This window comes from Dromiciops gliroides, chromosome 4 (assembly GCF_019393635.1).
Source record: "Dromiciops gliroides isolate mDroGli1 chromosome 4, mDroGli1.pri, whole genome shotgun sequence".
NCBI classification, from domain to species: Eukaryota; Metazoa; Chordata; class Mammalia; order Microbiotheria; family Microbiotheriidae; genus Dromiciops; species Dromiciops gliroides.
In genome coordinates this window covers 288,684,085-288,702,860 of record NC_057864.1, presented here as the reverse complement: position 1 = coordinate 288,702,860, position 18,776 = coordinate 288,684,085, and the positions used below count along the sequence as shown (strand labels likewise).

The window sequence follows — 18,776 nt, the reverse complement described above, 5'->3', positions numbered from 1 at the left end:
TGATTAAAATTATAAGTGCAGAGAAGGGGACAGCTAGATGGCACAGTGGATAAAGCACCAGCCCTGGATTTGGGAGTACCTGAGTTCAAATCCGGCCTCAAACACTTGACATGTACTAGCTGTTTGACCCTGGGGAAGTCATTTAACCCCAATTGCCTCACTAAAACAAACAAACAAACAAAACAAAACAAAACAAAAGTCAAACAGAAGTTTTTTATTTGACCCTAGAGGTAATAGGGAGGTAATGGAGTCTACTGAACAAAAAGTGTAACATAATCAGACTTGAACTTTTGGAAGATCACTTTGATAGCTGATGGCCAGTGTGGTTATTTTTTCCAACAATGCCAACCATATCCCTTCCATGTGTGTCTCCTTCATGTTCTCTTATATGGATATCTACGAAATGTGTGAGGCCATATCTATCCTATATATAAACTATACCCTATAAACAATACACTCTATTTCTTGGCTCTGGGAATTTTCTCTGGCTGTCCCCCATATCTGAAATACTGTCCCTTCTCCACTACACCTACTGACTTCTCTGACTTCCTTTAAATTCCAATTAAAATCTAAATACTGGAAGCTTTCCTAAGATCCTAAATTTGAGTGCTTTCCCTATAGTCATTATTTCTTATTTATCCTATACGTCACTTGCTTTGGATATATTTGATTACATGTCTTCCTTGTTAGATTATAAGCTCTCTGAGGGCAGAGACTGTCTTTTGCTTCTTTTTATATCTTTTTTATATCGCTAGGGATATAAACATTTATTTACTAGTTTATTGATTGGTAGTTCAGAGATATTTATTTTGAGGTGCCAAAGGGATGTAAAAGGAGAGATATCTACCAACCAGATGGGAATATGGGACTGGGACTCTCAAAAGATAACAGGACTGGGGCAGCTAGGTGGCGCAGTGGATAAAGCACTGGTCCTGAATTCAGGAGGACCTGAATTCAAATCCGACCTCAGACCCTTGACACTTACTTGCTGTATGACCCTGGGCAAGTCACTTAACCCCAATTGCCTCACCAAAAAAAAAAAAAAAGATAACAGGACTGTGGTTATTGATTTTGGAAATTCTCTTAATAGAAATAATCATTTCTATATATTCTAATAATAATTATGAGTAAATGAAATCATCAAGCGATATAATGTAGAGAAAGGGAGAAAGTGGTCTGGGACTGTATTGCTATACACTCATGTTTAAGTAGGAGGATTGGTATGAGGAACTAACAAAATAGAGGAGTGATAGGAGAGGCAGGAACGGGACTATGAGATTCCAGTGACATAGAAACCAAGGGAAGAAAGCTTATCAAGAAGGATGGAGAGATCTGCGGGGACAAATGTGGTAGAACAAGGAGGATAAGAAAAGAAACAAAGGGAATGTTAGAAATATAGAAGAGAGATGCAAATGAAGGGCTGGAGGAAGGAGAACCCACTTCTGGCTACTGAAGCTAGGGATCAAGGAGACTTCATGAGCCATTGAAACACAAATGAATACAATGTCATGTCCATGACAGTGAACTCTCAAGTGATGATTATTTGTTGCTAAATTCCTGTAAGATAGTTAATGACAGTAAGTAAATCTTGTGTGTATGTGTGTGTGTGTGTGTGTGTGTGTGTGTGTGTGTGAGAGAGAGAGAGAGAGAGAGAGAGAGAGAGAGAGAGAGAGAGAGAGAGAGAGAGAGAGAGAGAGGAGAGAGAGGGGCAGGGGGAGGAAGGGAGGGAGGGAGTGGGGAATTGTGGCTGGGGGGAGTCAAAGACAGCTTTAGAGAAGTGAAATTTCAGCTGAACTCTGAATGAAAATCTGGATTGACATGCAATAACTAGTGGGATGTTCTATGAAATTTTATCTAATGTTAAAAGAGTTATACAGATATTTGTACCTTTTTCCTTTCTAAGCAAATATTTTATGACAACACAGCCTAAATTATTGCTTTGGGAGCATTGTATACTGTATTTGTTAGAGATTAAATAATTTCTCTTTGCTCAATGAGGGAGGTGTTTCCACAGTAGGAAAAGGAACAAATTGGAATCACAGAGGCAGGAAAGGAGTAGGTGTGGCCATTTTCGATGGAAACTGTACTGGTCTTTCCATACATTCTAGAGCAACAAGCAGCCAATGTAATTAGGCAAGAGGAGGCGATAAAACTAGTTTTGAAAATGGTCCCTTCTATATTACAGATACAGAACAATTGTATGCAAGAAGAAAGAAGGCAAGAATAAAATAGGATTCTTGTAATAAGTTTAAGTGGTTGTTTTGGGTTAGAGTCCATGGATGCTTCCTTTTTTATGATTCTGTATTTCTGGTATGCTCATTCCCTGTAAAGGTGTGTTCAGGAGGGGATTTGTTGTGTGTGACCTCCTTATAAATATGATCATAAGACTTAAAATCAGTAAGCACTATGGGGTATAGTTTATGATGATTCTGTGCCTATAGATTCAGTGGAAGTTGGGTCCCTGATAAGGTCTTCTGGGGCCACTCACTTCCTTTGTGTGTGTGTGTGTGTGTGTGTGTGTGTGTGTAAAAGGGTTACACATACATTTTACTGAATATGCTGATCCTATGTAAATTCTCACATACTTGTATAAGTAACAATGGAACTAATTTGATAATTATTGTTCTTCATGAGAAATATTGACACAAAATACAAGTCAGTTCTAGAATAACAATTAAAATCTATTTGTACAGTTTTTGATAAACACTTTATGTCAGTGACTTACTTTTTACCTTTATAAAAGGAAATACAGTTAAGATAAGTTGTCATTGAATTCAATTTAAAAAAAAGAATTGAAAGCCTACAATTTGCCAAGCAAAGGAGAATACAAATGTAGAAATGATAGATTCCATGCCTTTAAAGAACTTAAATTCTACTGGCAATAATGAGAAAAACTACTTTTGCTTCTATCCTATGCTCCCAAAGCCTCACTCAAACCTTCTCTCTGTATGTATTTCTGGGGATAAGAATCAGTTGTTTTTCAAACTACCCAAGTATTCATGATATGTTCTTTTTAATAGATGTAGAGATGGCTTCTAGGCAGTCTACAATATTGTTGATAAGCACACATTAGAATTCAATACTGCCTTGTTCCACCCGGGTGTCCCAACATATTCTAGGAGGCACAAAAACTCAAAGATATTCCTTCCCTACACCTATATTTAAGCATCTTCTTCACTCAGCAGGGCCAAGATTGAGATGATCTACTTATAGTTTGTAAAAGTTTGGAGAAAATTAAAACAAAGAAAGGTATCAGAAACTTTATAACTGAATATGTCAGTTATTTATGAAGTCAGAATCTAAGATGGGAAACAGAAAGCCAAAAATAAAAAGTTGAATGAAATTTACAAACTTCAAAAGAAATGGATTAAAGGCTGCATTGAGAAACCACTTGTAAAATATTTATGCTATAATTTCCAGATAACTTCCTTTAAAGGACCAAGCTATGAGATCTGTTATGAGAAATTTACAAAAAAATCAATATCAGGAAATGCTGAGTCCAACAGAAAACTGCAACAAAACATGGTAGCAAGACACGAGAAAATAAAAATGATGTGAAATTATGTATTATTTAAAATAATTTAGAATGTATCATATGATTACATAATATGGAAAAGAGATTAATTTACCAGGCAGACAATATGATTGACATTTAAGAGCATGCATCTAAAAACTTTCTGAAAAGATGTATTATACCTGACAGATGTGGACGAAAATATCTTTTCAGTGAGACCAAACTCTTGGCTCTGCTCCCAATAGCATAGCTGAACATATTTCTTTATCCAGTTTAAGTAATTCAACTATATTTTTTGTCCTTTTTTTTTTAAAGTTCTAACATCCATCCAACTTCCATGTTAACTTATACTTTCTTCATGTCACCTTTAGGCCACTTTGATACATTCAATTTCTCTCCCTTCTCTTTTCTGTTTCTCACAGCCATCAGTCAGCAACAGACTTAACAGGGTATTATCTCAAGACGGGCTTATCCAGATATCTACCAGTGAATTCCTGTGGATATTTCTACCTGCTCTCTATATCTAGAAAGGCCTCTTTTCTGCTCCCTTTCTTCTCTCAAATCTCTTCTTCCTAATCTTTTTTTCAGTGGAATCTTTCAACTGATAACAGTATCTCACCTTCCAAAGCACAGGAGTTAGAGATGTGTCAGAAATGAGATAAAAAGAAATATCAGCAAAGCCAACTGACCCTCATTCTTGTGAGGTGTTTCCCCCCACCCCCCCACACACACTTCCCACCCCATGCAATCCCCTGGTGTCTGTAGATACTACTTGTCTCATCTGTGATTCATAGAGCTCAGATTGTATCTTATAATTCTTACACTCAGTACACATTAAGTGAAAACATTATTACTTTTCATTATATTCTCTTCCACATTACAAGCACTCAGTGAATGTGTCATGATAAATTTTTGACTTGGTAGCTGAAATGAACTTCTATCTCCTACAGTTCTCTCAAATCAGTGTCCATGAGTGTATAGGAACCCAAAAGGTTTACCACATGTATTCTAAGCTCAACAGTCAAATGTATGACTTGAATTTCTGATTCATATCCAGGAGTAGATATATCCCAGTGTCTTCTTGAGCACAAAAAGGAGGTCTCCCATCTCTGTCTCCCAAAGCTCCATGTTATTATGCCATAGTATTAACTGAGAACAACCTCAACTTTATTTTTTCCTCACTGATATTAGTTATTATTGTAGGGACCAATTTTTAATTGGGGAGTGTTAGCTAAGCAGCTCGCCGCAATATTGGGGCAAGGAAGGAGACCAGCAGCCTCCCTCAAAACAGAGCAGGATTTATTTAACAAGAACGAACTTTAAAAAACTCAAACAGGATCAGTAGGATCAAGGGAAAGGAAATAAAATGGGGAAAGGGAAATTATACAACCTGAACAATACCACCACCCGGTAATCAGCTGAGAACACACAGCAGCATCCTGTCACCTTCCAGCTTCAAGCTAGACTGGCGAATCTCCTCCCTTCTTCCCAGCAGACCCCAGGCTGATCACACACAGCCCCAGCCAATTGGCTGGCTGCCCTGACAGTCCCATGCCTGCCCTCACTGGGCTACCAATCATGACACTTGTGCATATAGTAGATACATAATTAAAATTCAGTAGGCATTAATATAAGAAACCCCTAGCCCTATGCACTTTACAATCCAGTAAACTGACTTTCTTTCTATTCATCATATGGGATGCTCCAATTCCAATCTCTGTGTCTTTGTGCTGGGTGCCTATGACTGGAATGCCCTCTTCATGTCTACTACCTCTTGGGATTCCTGATTTTGTTTAAGAAGCAGCTTTTCCTATATAAGACCTTTCCTGTTTAGCACCCACCCTACCACCTCAAGTCCCAGTGGCTAGTGAGTGTCTTTTCTCCTCAGATTGCCTGAATTTTTTTAAGTTCTTTGAATACAGACATTAATTTTTGTCTTTGTAGCCCTAGTACAATGCATAGCAGAGAGTAGACATTGAATAAATACTTGCTTATTGATTGATCACAAAAATAACTTTTCAACTGCTGCCTGACTCATTAAATATGGTTATAAATATCACTGTGTATCAAATTCAAAACTACATTAATAATTCATTCTTGTATTATTTGTGCTATTGAAAACTTTAAAAAGCTACACACTTACAAATAGGTTTTTAAAAAATGCTAAATTCTGCAATGTCCAATTCTTTTGAGTTATGAAATATTTAAAAATTTTGGTAGCATAATAATTACATTTAGTAAATATACAGAACATGAATTTGAAATTCAAATGTGACAGCACATCACAAACATGCCTACCCATGGTTAGAGCAAAAAAAAAAAAGATATAATCAAAGAACAAATAAGAAAACTGAAGCTATCCATGGACTCCCTCAACTGCCCACTAGAAGCTGTTAAACCTCCCTATGTCCTCATACGTGGTTTCTGTTGTCTTCCAGTGTCAGAAGAATAAATGACTTTTCTCCTTGTCAAGCCTGTCTTCTAATTGTACCCTCAATCTCATAGGATCATAGGCACATAAAAATTTGTAAGGCAGGGGGCAGCTAGGTGGCGCAGTGGATAAAGCACCGGCCCTGGATTCAGGAGGACTTGAGTTCAAATCTGGCCTCAGACACTTGACACTTACTAGCTGTGTGACCCTGGGCAAGTCACTTAACCCTCATTGCCCTGCCAAAAAAAAAAAAAATTTGTAAGGCAACTAAAAAGTCATTGAGTCCATCTTCTCATTTTATACATGAGAAATTTGAGGAACAACACTGAAGTGTCTTGCCCAGGGCTACATATCCAATAGGTATCTGAAGTGCCTTACTGACATCTGTGATCTCTCTACTCTACCATACTGCCTCTCAATTCTATCAAAATTCTTTCAATTCTTTCAAAATTTATTTTGTCCTTTGTCTTCTAAGATGGAATTGAATGGAAACAATTTGTTATGGGCTTACTGTGTGCCAAGGATTGGGCTGCCAGCTCCCTCTTTCCTATTCTAAAGTTATTATTTTCATCAAAAACTTTCTGAGGCTTCTCATTGATAACTGAATAAAATATAAATATGTGATATTAGAATTCTAGGCCCTTGATAATTTGGTTCATACCTAGACTGGCTTATTTTACTCCGATTCTCATCCTTCCCTTTATCATTTTCATGTATTTGCTCAAACCAGCCCCATGTCTGGAAGTGACTCCTTCCAAACCTGTCTCTGAGTCAGTATGATATTTTACTAAGGCTCAAAGCCAGGAAATTTTCAGTCCTAATCCTGCCTCTAATACCTACTGGCTATGTGACTTTGGGTAAGTTACTTATCCTCTCAGTGCTCTAGGTAAAACTCACTAGGCCTATAAATTACAGAGAAGAACAGTTACAGTCAACAAGCATCTGTCAATTTCTTACTATGTACCAGGAATTGTACTAAGTGCCAGAGAATACAAAGAAAGGCAAAACCCCCTACCATTGTCCTCAAAAAGCTCACATTCTAATAGAAAATATAAAATATAAATAATGATGTACATACAAGACATATATGAAATAGATGGAAGGTAAGGGCACAGTGGATAGAGTGCTAGACTTGGGGTGAAACATCTTCCTGAGTTCCAATCTGGCCTTAGAAATTTACTCACTGTGTCACCCTGGGCAAGTCATGTAACCTTGTTTGTCTCAGTTTCCTCATCTGTAAAATGAGCTAGAGAAGGAAATGGCAAACCACTCTATTATTTTTGCCAAGAAAACCCCAAATGGGGTCATGAAGAAGTGGATACTACTAAAAAATAATGCAACAACCATAAATCATAGAAGAAGGGAGCCAGCAGTTCCCCAGAGGGACCTGGAAAAGGCCTAACACAGAGAGGAAAATGGAGCTGAGTCTTGAAGGAAGCCAAGGAAGCTAGGATTTTGAAGTAAGGTAGGAGTACATTCTCGACATAGGAACAGCCAGTGCAAAGGCAGAGTCAGGAAATGTCATGCTCCAGGTTTAACAAGTAGAGCAGTGTGTCCAAGTTGTAGAGTTCATGGAGGAAATGAAAGCATATGAAGACTAGAGAGGGTGACATAGTCAGATCTGTAGTCTGTGAAGACAAAATTGACAGTTCAATATAGGATGCATTGTGGTGGGGAGAGAGGCTAGAAGTAGGGAAACTAAACAGAAGGCTATTGCACATAGAGAGATAATGAAGATACAAATGTGTGTGGTAACTATGAGTAGAAAGAGAGAAAGGGAATTGTAAAAGAGATGTTACAAAGGGAGAAATGACAAGATGTGACAACAGAAATGTTGGAGAAATGTGAGTGAGGAATCAAGAATAACAGCAATGTTGCAAGCGTGAGTCACTGGAAGGATAGCAATACCCTACCACAAGAATAGGAAAGTAAAGAAAGGAGGAGGAGGAGGAGGAAGTGAGGTAAAGATAACGAGTTCTATTTTGAACATATTGAATTGGATATAACAATGAGATATATCCAGTTCCAAATGTCTAAATAGCATTTGATGATATGGTTCTGGAGCACAGAAGAGAGAGACTAGCTTTGCATATATAGATCTAGAAATGATCTTCATTGAGATGATAATTGAACCCATTGGAGCTAATAAAATCTCCAAGAAAGACAGAATAGAGTGGGAGAAGAGAAATGGGCCCAGAACAGAGTCTTAGGGACACCCATGGTTAGAGGGTGTGACATGAATAAATATCTATCAAAAGGTATGGAGAAGCCAGACAGTTAAGAGGATAGGCAGAAGAAATTGCAGTCATGAAAATGTAGAGAGGGGAATGAGAGGGAATACACATTTATACAGTCTACTTTATGCCAGACACAGTGTTAAGTACTTTATAAATAATTTATTTGACCCTCATAACAACCCTTGAATTAGGTGCTGTTATTGTCCTCATTTTACAATTGAGGAAACTGAGACAAAAAAAAAGTTTAAGTGACTTGCTTAGGGTCACACAACTAGAAAGTGGCTGAGGCTGGTATTTGAACTCTCTTTCTCCTACTCTAGGTCTAGCAATCTACCTACTTCTGAGGGGGATAGACTATCCAGAAGAAGACTGTGATCTACAGTTTAAAACACTGCAAAGAGATCATAATAGACAGAGGAAAAGGTCATTAGATTTGGCAACTAAGAGATTATTGGGAGCTTTGCAAAGGACAGTTTACATTGAATGTTGAGGTCAGATAGCAAGGGTTTAGAATATAGTGAGAAGAGAGCAAGTACAATCATGAATTGTAGATTGATTTCTCAAGAAGTTTAGATAAAAGGGAGGAAAGATATAGGATAATAGTTAATTAGTATGATGGGATCAATCTAGGATTTTTTAAAGCCTAGATTGAGGAAACATGAGTCTATAGGCATCCGAGAAGGAGTCAACAATAAGATGAAATTGAAGATTAAGTGGGGATTGTGATAGGGAAGGTCTGCTGGAGAAATTTGGGGCGTGAGATCAAGAGCATGTATAGAGTGGTGTCTTGATAAGAAAAATAGTCACGTCTTTATCAGAGACAGGAGTTGAGGAGGAGATAGCAGGAAGGAGAATAATATCTGAATGATGTGAGATGAGGAAGAGGGGAGAAGGTGGTGCTCTTGGTCTGTTGTTTGTTGTTGGTTTTTTTTCTTTCCCAGTTAAATTTGAGTTGAGGTCTTCAGCTAAGAATATGAAAGAGGAATGTGGGAGAAGACTTGAGGAGAAAAAAAAAGGTTTGGAATATCTTCTGTGGTGAGAGGGATAGTGAATTTCCTCACCTGGAAGTTGCCTAGAAAAATGGAATCCTAGATCTAGTTCCTTTCTCTATCTCTATATTGTCTCTATTTGAAGTATCTCCATTCTTCCCAGACCCAATTTAAGTTCCATCTCTTCCTTGGAACTATTTCTGACAATCCTTCCCACCTGACTATTTTCTTTCTTTCCACAGATTTCACATAATTTTACTGGACCCTTCCTTTACACTTATGATTCTTTATTGTTTCCCCAAGTTATTTGTATTCTTTTTTTTTTTTTGGTGGGGCAGTAGGGGTTAAGTGACTAGCCCAGGGTCACACAGCTAGCAAGTGTCAAGTGTCTGAGGCCAAATTTGAACTCAGGTCCTCCTGAATCCAAGGCCAGTGGTTTATCCACTGTGCTACCTAGCTGCCCCAAGTTATTTGTGTTATATTTTTTTCACCATCATTTGAGTGTAAACTCTTGGAAAGTAAGGTCTACAACAAATTCTATTTTATTATTTGTATCTTCAGCACCTAGACACAGTGTCTTGATTATAGGAGACACGAAAACATTTTTTACAAATTGGCCTGACCATGAATTTTAGCCTATCTGAAAAAAAAAATGTTCGGCCTGTTTTCCTGGTTTTCATTAGAAGTTTCTCATCATTATCTTAAACAAAGGGAAAAAAAAAGAATGCAACAAAATCAGAGGACAGTAAGTAATTAAAAAATGTAAAAGTATAAAAGCCCCCTTTTGTAGAAACTGAGTTTGAAAGGAAATGGATTTGACCTTTCTTTAGCTTTGTGGTGTGATTTTTAATTGCTTAGGTTGGCGTTAGTGGTTGATTTCCATGAAGATAAAGCACTGACTCCTATTTTGATTGTTTCCTGCAGCTGAGATAATGGTAATGACTGAAGTCATTATCATCTTACATTATGTTTTTGATTAAGGTTTCATGAGAATGTAGCTCATGATTCATTTTAGCTTATAAGTCTCTTAATTTGATTAATTAACTCTCATTAGTAATATATATCATAGATAATATAAGCAAAACTTGTAAACTTAATTTCTAAAGTGTATTTTTATGATCATAACCAGGTTCTCTACTTTAACACATAGGGACTAGAGCTGTGATTTCTCTGGAAATACAGGTGAGGATTTCCTTCTCTCTACCAGTGAAGGTAGGTAGCTTCTTTGAAATTGATAGTCTTAAGGGGGCAGCTAGGTGGCACAGTGGATAAAGCACCAAGCCCAGATTTAGGAGGACCTGAGCTAAAATCCAGTCTCAGACACTTGACACTAGCTGTGTGACCCTGGGCAAGTCACTTAACCCTTATTGCCCCACAAAAAAAAAAAAGAAAGGAAGGAAGGAAGGAAGGAAGGAAGGAAGGAAGGAAGGAAGGAAGGAAGGAAGGAAGGAAGGAAGGAAGGAAGGAAGGAAGGAAGGAAGTTGATAGTCTTAGAAATTTGCCAGAAATATTGAGACATTAAGTGACTTGCCCAAGGTTAGACAGACAGTATGTGTCATATTCAGGACTTGAACCCAGGTGTTCTTTGTCATAAAGCAGGTTATTCATTCACCAGGCTATGTTGCCTCTGCTGTTAATTGAACCAACGGTTTTATTTCATAACCAAAATAGTTGACAGACATGTTCGATTGCACACCTTTATAGGGAATGATTCATTTATTCATTCAAAAGAATATCTATTAAGTGCCTATTGTTTGCCTGGCATTTTGCTAGACCTTGAGGTACAAAGGAGGGGTGAAAAAGAGGGTGATCCCTTCTAGGATTGTGATAACTTTGGAGAAATCACTGGCAACAATTTTGTTGGAAAGAAGAGCATGTGAAGAAAAGAGCAATGAAGTAGTTGGCAGGGCTTCCTGATTTAGATCCACCTTCTTAGGCAGTGTAATAGAAAGTATGCTCACTTTGGAGTCAAAGGACCTGAATTTACAACTTGTCCTGGTATGTACTATTTTTGAGATCTCATGTCTCCTACTTGCCCTCAGTATCTTCATCTGTAAAGTGAAAGGGCTAAACTAAATAGCCTCAGAGGTCCTTTCTAGTTCTTTCTATGATCTTATTCTAAAAATATATAGTCTAGGGAATTTATTTCTAGGAAAAGTAAAGAATAAATAAAAGAAGAGTTCTCAAAGTATGGTCTGGGAACCATGGTTGTCCACAAGGTTAAAACTATTGTCATAATAATTCTTTGTTTGTTTTTTTTGTGTGTGATTTTTTTCCTTTTCTTTTTTTTCTTTCTTTTCTTTTCTTTTTTTTTTTTTTTTTGTTTTTGAGCAGGGCAGTGAGGGTTAAGTGACTTGCCCAGGGTCACACATCTAGTGTCAAGTGTCTGAGGCTGGATTTGAACTCAGGTCTTCCTGAATCCAAGGCCAGTGCTTTATTCTCTGCGCCACCTAGCTACCCCTGTCATAATAATTCTAAGACACTTTAATCTCTAATATGGCAAATATCATTAGATTATAACCCACATTAACATGGGACAGCTACATGGCTCAGTAGATAGAGCACTGGGCTTAGTTAGTGTCAGGATGACCTGAACATACACTGGTCACATACCGTGTGACTCTTGTCAATTCACTTAACTTCTGTTTGCCTTAAACCATTGGAGAAGGAAATGGCAAACCACTCCAGTATCTCTGCCAAGGAAACTCTATGAAAAGTATGGTCTGTGGGGTCACAAACAGACACTACTGAACAACAAAAACAACATGAGCATTTTGCTCTTTGGGTGGTATCCTCAATTGTTAAGAGTTCAAGGGGTTCCTGATATCAAAGATTTTGAGAATGGATGGCAAACAGAATGAATCCTCTATTTTTCAAAACCCATCTCCACTCCAGTGTCAGGAGTATTCTCTACTATGAAAAACAACCACAGATCGGGTTCCATGGGACACCAGGAAAGCATCATGATAACCTAGACCCCATTTGTTTGCAACTATTCCAAGGCAACTCCTAGAGAGGAATGAATTTTTAAAAAAATTATTGTTGTTGTTGTTGTTTTGGAATGGCTTCCAATAAAATGGCTAATGTCTCTTATGTACTTTGAATCTGGGGAACAATTGATTGTGTTGATGTAGGGAATCCTATAGTCTCTTTAATAGATTATGTCTAAAAGACCTCAATTTTGCAAAAAAAGAAAATGTGATATTCTCAAAAGGCAAAAGAGTGCAGATGCATGGGAAAAGTGACCAGATCAGGCCACTATTGTGGATACTTGTACCCTCAAAACAAATAAAAGCAACACTTTTTTTCCATTAAAGAGTCATGAGAGAGTTAATATTGCTCTTGACTGCACACAGCTGGGAGTTTCATGGATCTATACTGCATTACCTATTCTAGCAAGTTCCCAGAGGGCCTATTATAGTTAACATACTATAAATGCTATTTGTTAAAAAGCCTTTTTAAAGAACATATTAGGTTTAGAAAATGTTAACTTGCTTTTCCCCAGACTCACTATAACTACTAATTCCTATCTACTGGTTTTTTTTCTCCATGACTATGTATGACACAGACATCACTTGCTACATTAATATGCTTTCCTAGGCTTCAGGAACATTGCTGCAGCAAGTATTCTTGGATATCAGGAAACAGGTGAGAGTAGCAAGGAAGTTTCTTTTTATCATATTGTGTCATCTCTAAAATAATCAAATGTTTAATCCAATTATGTGACAGGGATTATTCTTCCCATGACTTTACCATCTTCACATTTAGAAATATTTCCTTTTTTCTCATTTGAATCCCTATACTTTAGTATAAACTAATTTTCTCCTTAGTGGAAATGGAAAGCTTATTACTCTATTTCATAAAGCAGTGATTTATAAAAGTTATGTTCTAATACCAAGCCAATCAATCATTCTGCCTCTGCTTCTTACAGCCTATGTGACCTTGGGCAAGTCGCTTAACCTCTCTGACCCTCAGTTTTCGCATTTATAAAAGGAGGGATCTAGATTAGAAGACCTCTAAGGTCCTTCCTAGTTCTAAATCTATAACTACATGATTTATGACCCTAAGTGTTTATGTATTCAGCATAGTGATAGGCATTGTGAGAAGTGCAGAAGGATAAGACGATTCTTATGCTCATTTGATTAGTAAAGTATTTTTAAAAAGTATTTGGGGTGATAAGCCAACACATAAGATAGTATGTACTATAACCAAGACTGTATATAATTAGAGTGGAATCATGTTGTATAGACTTTAGGCGATGGAGAAGTTCAGAGAAGAAGTATTTTGACCACTGTGAGTTAAAGCAGCCAGGTAAAGGTTTGTGAAGGAAATGGAATTTCAGTTGGTCCTTAAAAGGAGAGGGCTTGGCAATTATCAAAGGAAGGATATTTTAGAAGAGGATATGCATAAATGCATATCAATATACACACATACCCATAGGGAAAAATTAATGAATGAAAGTACATTTCTAACTTCCATCCTCTAGTGTAAATAACTGAATCCTTTAAATTTGCCTTATATAATGCTATCTATGTAATAATTTTTCATTATTCTGCTGGTTTTTTTCAAGTTTTCTATATTTTTGTTAAATGTAAGGTCCTGAGCTAGAAACAGTATTCTGATGGGACTTAAACAATACCAAGCATGATGAGAGAATTGCCTCACTTTGTGTATGTGTGTATATATACACATGTATATGTGTGTATATAGGTGTATATACACCTATACATATATACACGCATAAACATTTGCATACATATACAAAATATATGTGCATATACAAATATATGTGTATATATAATAGTATGCAAGGCATACAAGTGAGAAAATTATCATATATTCATATTTGTTTTATTATTATTATAGATCATATATGACAGTTAGGTGGCACAATGGATAGAGTTCCCGACCTGAAGTAAAGAAGGCTTATCTTCCTAAGTTCAAATCCAACCTCATATACTTACTAGCTATATGACCCTGGGCAAGTCAATTAACCCTGTTTGCCTCAGTTCCTCATCTGTAAAATGATCTGGAGAAGGAAATAGCAAAATAGTCTAATATCTCTACCAAGAAAACCCCAAATAAGGTCATGAAGCATAAGGCATGAATGAAAAATGACTGAGCAACTACAGATATAGATATAGATACACACACACACACATATATACGTGTGTATATGTATGTGTATATAGGTATATATGTATAGGCAAGCATGTATATATGTATACTTTTATATGCATGTATATATATACATAGTTCAGATATTCAGATATACTTAGTCGAATACATATTCATACACACATATGTGCATGCACATATCTATGCACAATGTATATGTGTGTATGTATACACATATACATGCATGTATGTATACACGCATATCAATATACACACATACCCATAGGGAAAAATTAATCAATCTACAAATGTCCTAGTTCATAAGCCATGTTGGAGTAGGAACAAGGGAACAATATGACAACAAATATGCTAAGTGATTTACAAATATTTTATCATTTGATCCTCACAACCACCCTGTGTGAGAGCAAAGGTTAAATAAATAACGAAAAAAAGAACACTTCTAATGTATTAAAAGGTGACCCTTTAAAAAATGTGTATATATATATATACATATACATATACATATACATATATATATATATATATATATGTACTTCATTAAAATTTTCATATGTTAAAACTTAAGACTTTTCTCTGTACTGGGGGCAGGATCTGTGTGCTGATTAACTGATAAAAAATTCTGCATATTGATCTTAATATGCATTATTATGTGGGACAGCTAGATTGCCCAGGGGATAGAGCACTGGACTTGAAGTTGGGAAGATCTGAGTTCAGCTCTCACCTCAGACACTTACTAGCTGTGTGACCCTGGGCAAATAACTTAATTCTAATAGCCTTAAAGATATGGGGCCATCTCCATTCTTCCTGATGTATATTTTGCCACTGTACCCAGATGGCTCTGGAGGAGAAAGTGAAGCTGGTAACTTTGCACAACTCTTCCTCACTTAAATTCAATTAACTGCAAGTCATGACATCACCCTGATGTCATGAGGATGAAGGACAAACAATAAAACATATTATTGTGTAGCTTTCTTATTCTACCTTCTTTGTTTTAAATCTTCAGCTCTATTATATAGGCATGAAGCTTAAGGAACTCCTTTCTTCTTAACTGTGTTTGCTTGTATATTAATTTCCATATTCCATTGAAAAACTATTGAAGACTTTTGAAATTTTTGATTTTTTAATTTAAAATTGTTTTAACATGCATCTTCCTAAAGGTTTTCTGTTGAAATCAGGGCTATGCTTGGGTATAGGGGAGTATCTAATTTTAAAAAGACATATATTCTTTGGCCTAGAATTAACCTGTTATGTAACATTGTTGTAGAATTTAAAAAGATCTAGTTATTGCCTCCAAAGGTTAAAACTATTGTGCTTCAAAATTAATAACAATACTCTCAAAGATCTGAGGTAGATTCTCTCTCCAATCATGTAGCTTGCAACCCATCTGTTCCTGCTTATCCTATGAGATTCTTGCCCATATCCTCCCATAAATTTGTCCCCATGGGTGACCACCTAGCATTCTGGGCATTGGTCTCAGATTCTCCTATGATTGGCAACAGTGATGCAGCATTTCAAGAATCTATCATTTATTCCTTGATTTCTTTATGTGACCAACCTACCTTTTTTGATCATGAGTTTTATAGCATCTTTTGCCAGCTTTCCCTGAATAATTCTTTGTTGATGAGATTGTACAGTCTGTTTCTGGCCACCATGTATGTCTTTGACTATTATCTTGCCCTTTATTTTTATAAAACTTGAAGATTTCATTAAAACATCTTTATTGATAAATCAAGAAAATTGTAGCCTTCTAGGTAATATCTGAGTTAAGGAGGAGAAATCTGCCATTTTTATTTTTTAGTTAAAGGGGGTTCTTAACCTGTGGTCCATGAATAAATTTTAGGCAGTTCATGAACCTGCATGGGAAACAATTTATATCTTTATTCTGATATAATTGATTATCTTTGTCATTTTATGATTTTATTGTATACATATAAAATTATTCTCAGAAGAGGTTAATAAGCTTTACTAGATTACCAAAGGGGTCCATAGCATAAAAATGGGTAAGAAAACTTGCTTTAACAGTATAACAAGATTTATAGGTTATAAAGAGCTTTAAGTCCTTATCTTAAGCTAAATCCTTTCCATGTTGTTAAAATATTGCTCAGGGACACCTTTAAACATTAGATAGGGAGAAAATATCTTTACTCAATGCATAAATGCCCTTGGAAGCATTCTGTTCTCTCTGTCTCTCACTTCAGACTAGCCCACTCTCTGAATTCTGACCTATGCCATTTTGTGATTCCGTGCTATATATTTATTTGTGTCCATAATAGCCTTAATACTAACCATATTGTCAATATGGTAACTAAATTTTAACTCACCATCTCAAGTGAAAATCTCAGTTCAGACATGTTGAGATCTTTCTTAATTCCCTTGGTTCTTAATGATTCTTCTTTATCACTTTGTATTGATTTTGTATGCATGTGTGTATAATTTTACTTATTCATCTGTAAATAAATTGTAATCTCACTTTATCACCTCCCCACCCCCCAAAGAATGTAAATTCCTTGAGAACAGGGTCTGCCTGATTTTGGTAATTACACCACCCCCAATGCCTAGGTCAGTGCCTGATTGATAGTAGACACATCATAAATATGGTCAGTAGCTATTTTTTATTTCTATAGAGGGAAAGGAAATTAATATTCACTGGATTCAAGCTGTAGTTTGGTAGATTGTAGTAAATGGTGGGAACTAGTGGACTTTTTGGTGGCAGGGATATAAGTAGAAATTTTGAAGCAAATATGGAGGAACGGACTACAAGAGTCCACAAAAGCAGCAAGACAATTATGTTTTTGAGATGCATTCAGTGGAAGGGAAGTGTCCCTATAGAGGGTAGGCTTTGGAGAGAGACCTCAGGATACTGTGTTACTAAGAGGGAAACAAGCACAGTGTGAGGTTAACAAGAAAACATTGTCTACTCCTGGGAAAGAATCAGGATTGAGCTGGGCACCAAGTACCTAGGAGAAGGAAACTAGTTATTTGATGGTTTCTTAATTTTTATAATAATAATAATAGTAAGAATAATAATTTTGCTAACCATGTGTCAATACCATTTGTACCTGATGAAGGAATACATGTTCTATCAGCACATTTTAAAATTCAGCACCTCAGGGCAAAATCTTGTGGTTGTTTGTTGGTCAGTTTTATTTGACTCTTGGTGACCCTATTTGGAGTTTTCTTGGCAAAATTAGTAGAGTGGTTTGCCATTTCCTTCTCTTGGGGAAACAGAGGCAAACAAGGTTAAGTGGGTTGCCCAAGGTCACACGACAAGTATCTGAGGCTGGATTTTGACTCAGGTCTTCCTGACTTCAGGCCTGGTACTCTATCGACTATGTCACCTAGCTGCCCTGAATATACAACCGGTTTCACCAGTCTAATTATGAAGCTGATTATTAGGGTATCTACCAAGTTTTGTGGTATTTTTTGAGGCAATTGGGGTTAAGTGACTTGCCCAGGGACCCACAGCTAGTAAGTGTCAAGTGTCTGAGGTCGGATTTGAACTCAGGTCCTCCTGAATCCAAGGCAGGTGCTTTATCCACTGCACCACCTAGCTGCCCTTTTGTGGTATTTTTAAGAAAACTGATGTTACAATAAATGTTTTTGGGTAATAAAGGGGGAAAAAGAGAAATGGACCATTTTACCTCTTTGATAATGTGTTTGCTTAAAGAATTAGTTGTTTTGAAAATTAAAAATCACATATAATTATTGAGAGAGAACCATTAATAACACCCCTTCAAAGATAAATACTGTGACACAATCAAATAATATCCAGTAGATAATACTTACATTAGCCAAATGTGCTAATTCTATCTCCAGAAAAGCATCTGTTGTTTTAGGTTCAGGCCTTATTGTCACCACGATAATTTTGGAATTAACGACAGTAAAATTTCTAGAAGAGAATAATAATTGTTAAAAGGAGAAATGCTCAATCAATAATTCTAATTTCTACTATAATCACACTATACTTTGAATTATAAACAAATGCTATTAAGATGTATAAATTATGCATCAGAAGCTTTTCTGCATGTTACGGTTTTAATCCAGGAAGATTAGAAACAACAGGGACAGATCTGTCATTGCTTAAATTCGATAGATAGATAAGAGAGATGGCCTGGGAATGCAGACCTTCTAGCAATCTTAAAATGGATATCATTTATTCATCCAAGGCGAATTTAAAATTTGTATTCTTCATGAGGCAGCATCCTTTTTTTTTTCTTTGTATGTTAGTCTACCTTAAAATATTTTTAGATGGATGAGTGAAGTAAGGGATGCCATATAAGCAAATACGATTTAAACTTAAAATAAATATTGTTTCTAATAATAGAAAGTCTTTTTCCATAATAGAGATCTGTAAACCTTTGTTTTATTTCTATGTTCTTTGAAATGTACATTTATGATTTTAAAATAAATTATTAAAATACACTCTTCCCCCCCTCCCAAAAAGGATGAGATTATAAAAATGTCCC

General features: G+C 36.3%; 1 protein-coding gene across 1 annotated transcript in view; it reads right to left on the bottom strand.

The window, feature by feature from the left end:
* The window catches only part of ADGRB3 (adhesion G protein-coupled receptor B3), an 890,484-nt gene that overhangs the window by 365,768 nt on the left and 505,940 nt on the right, over positions 1–18,776 (bottom strand). Inside the window, 1 exon segment of the mRNA XM_044001123.1 lies at positions 18,097–18,199. Coding sequence (XP_043857058.1) covers positions 18,097–18,199 — 103 coding nt within the window.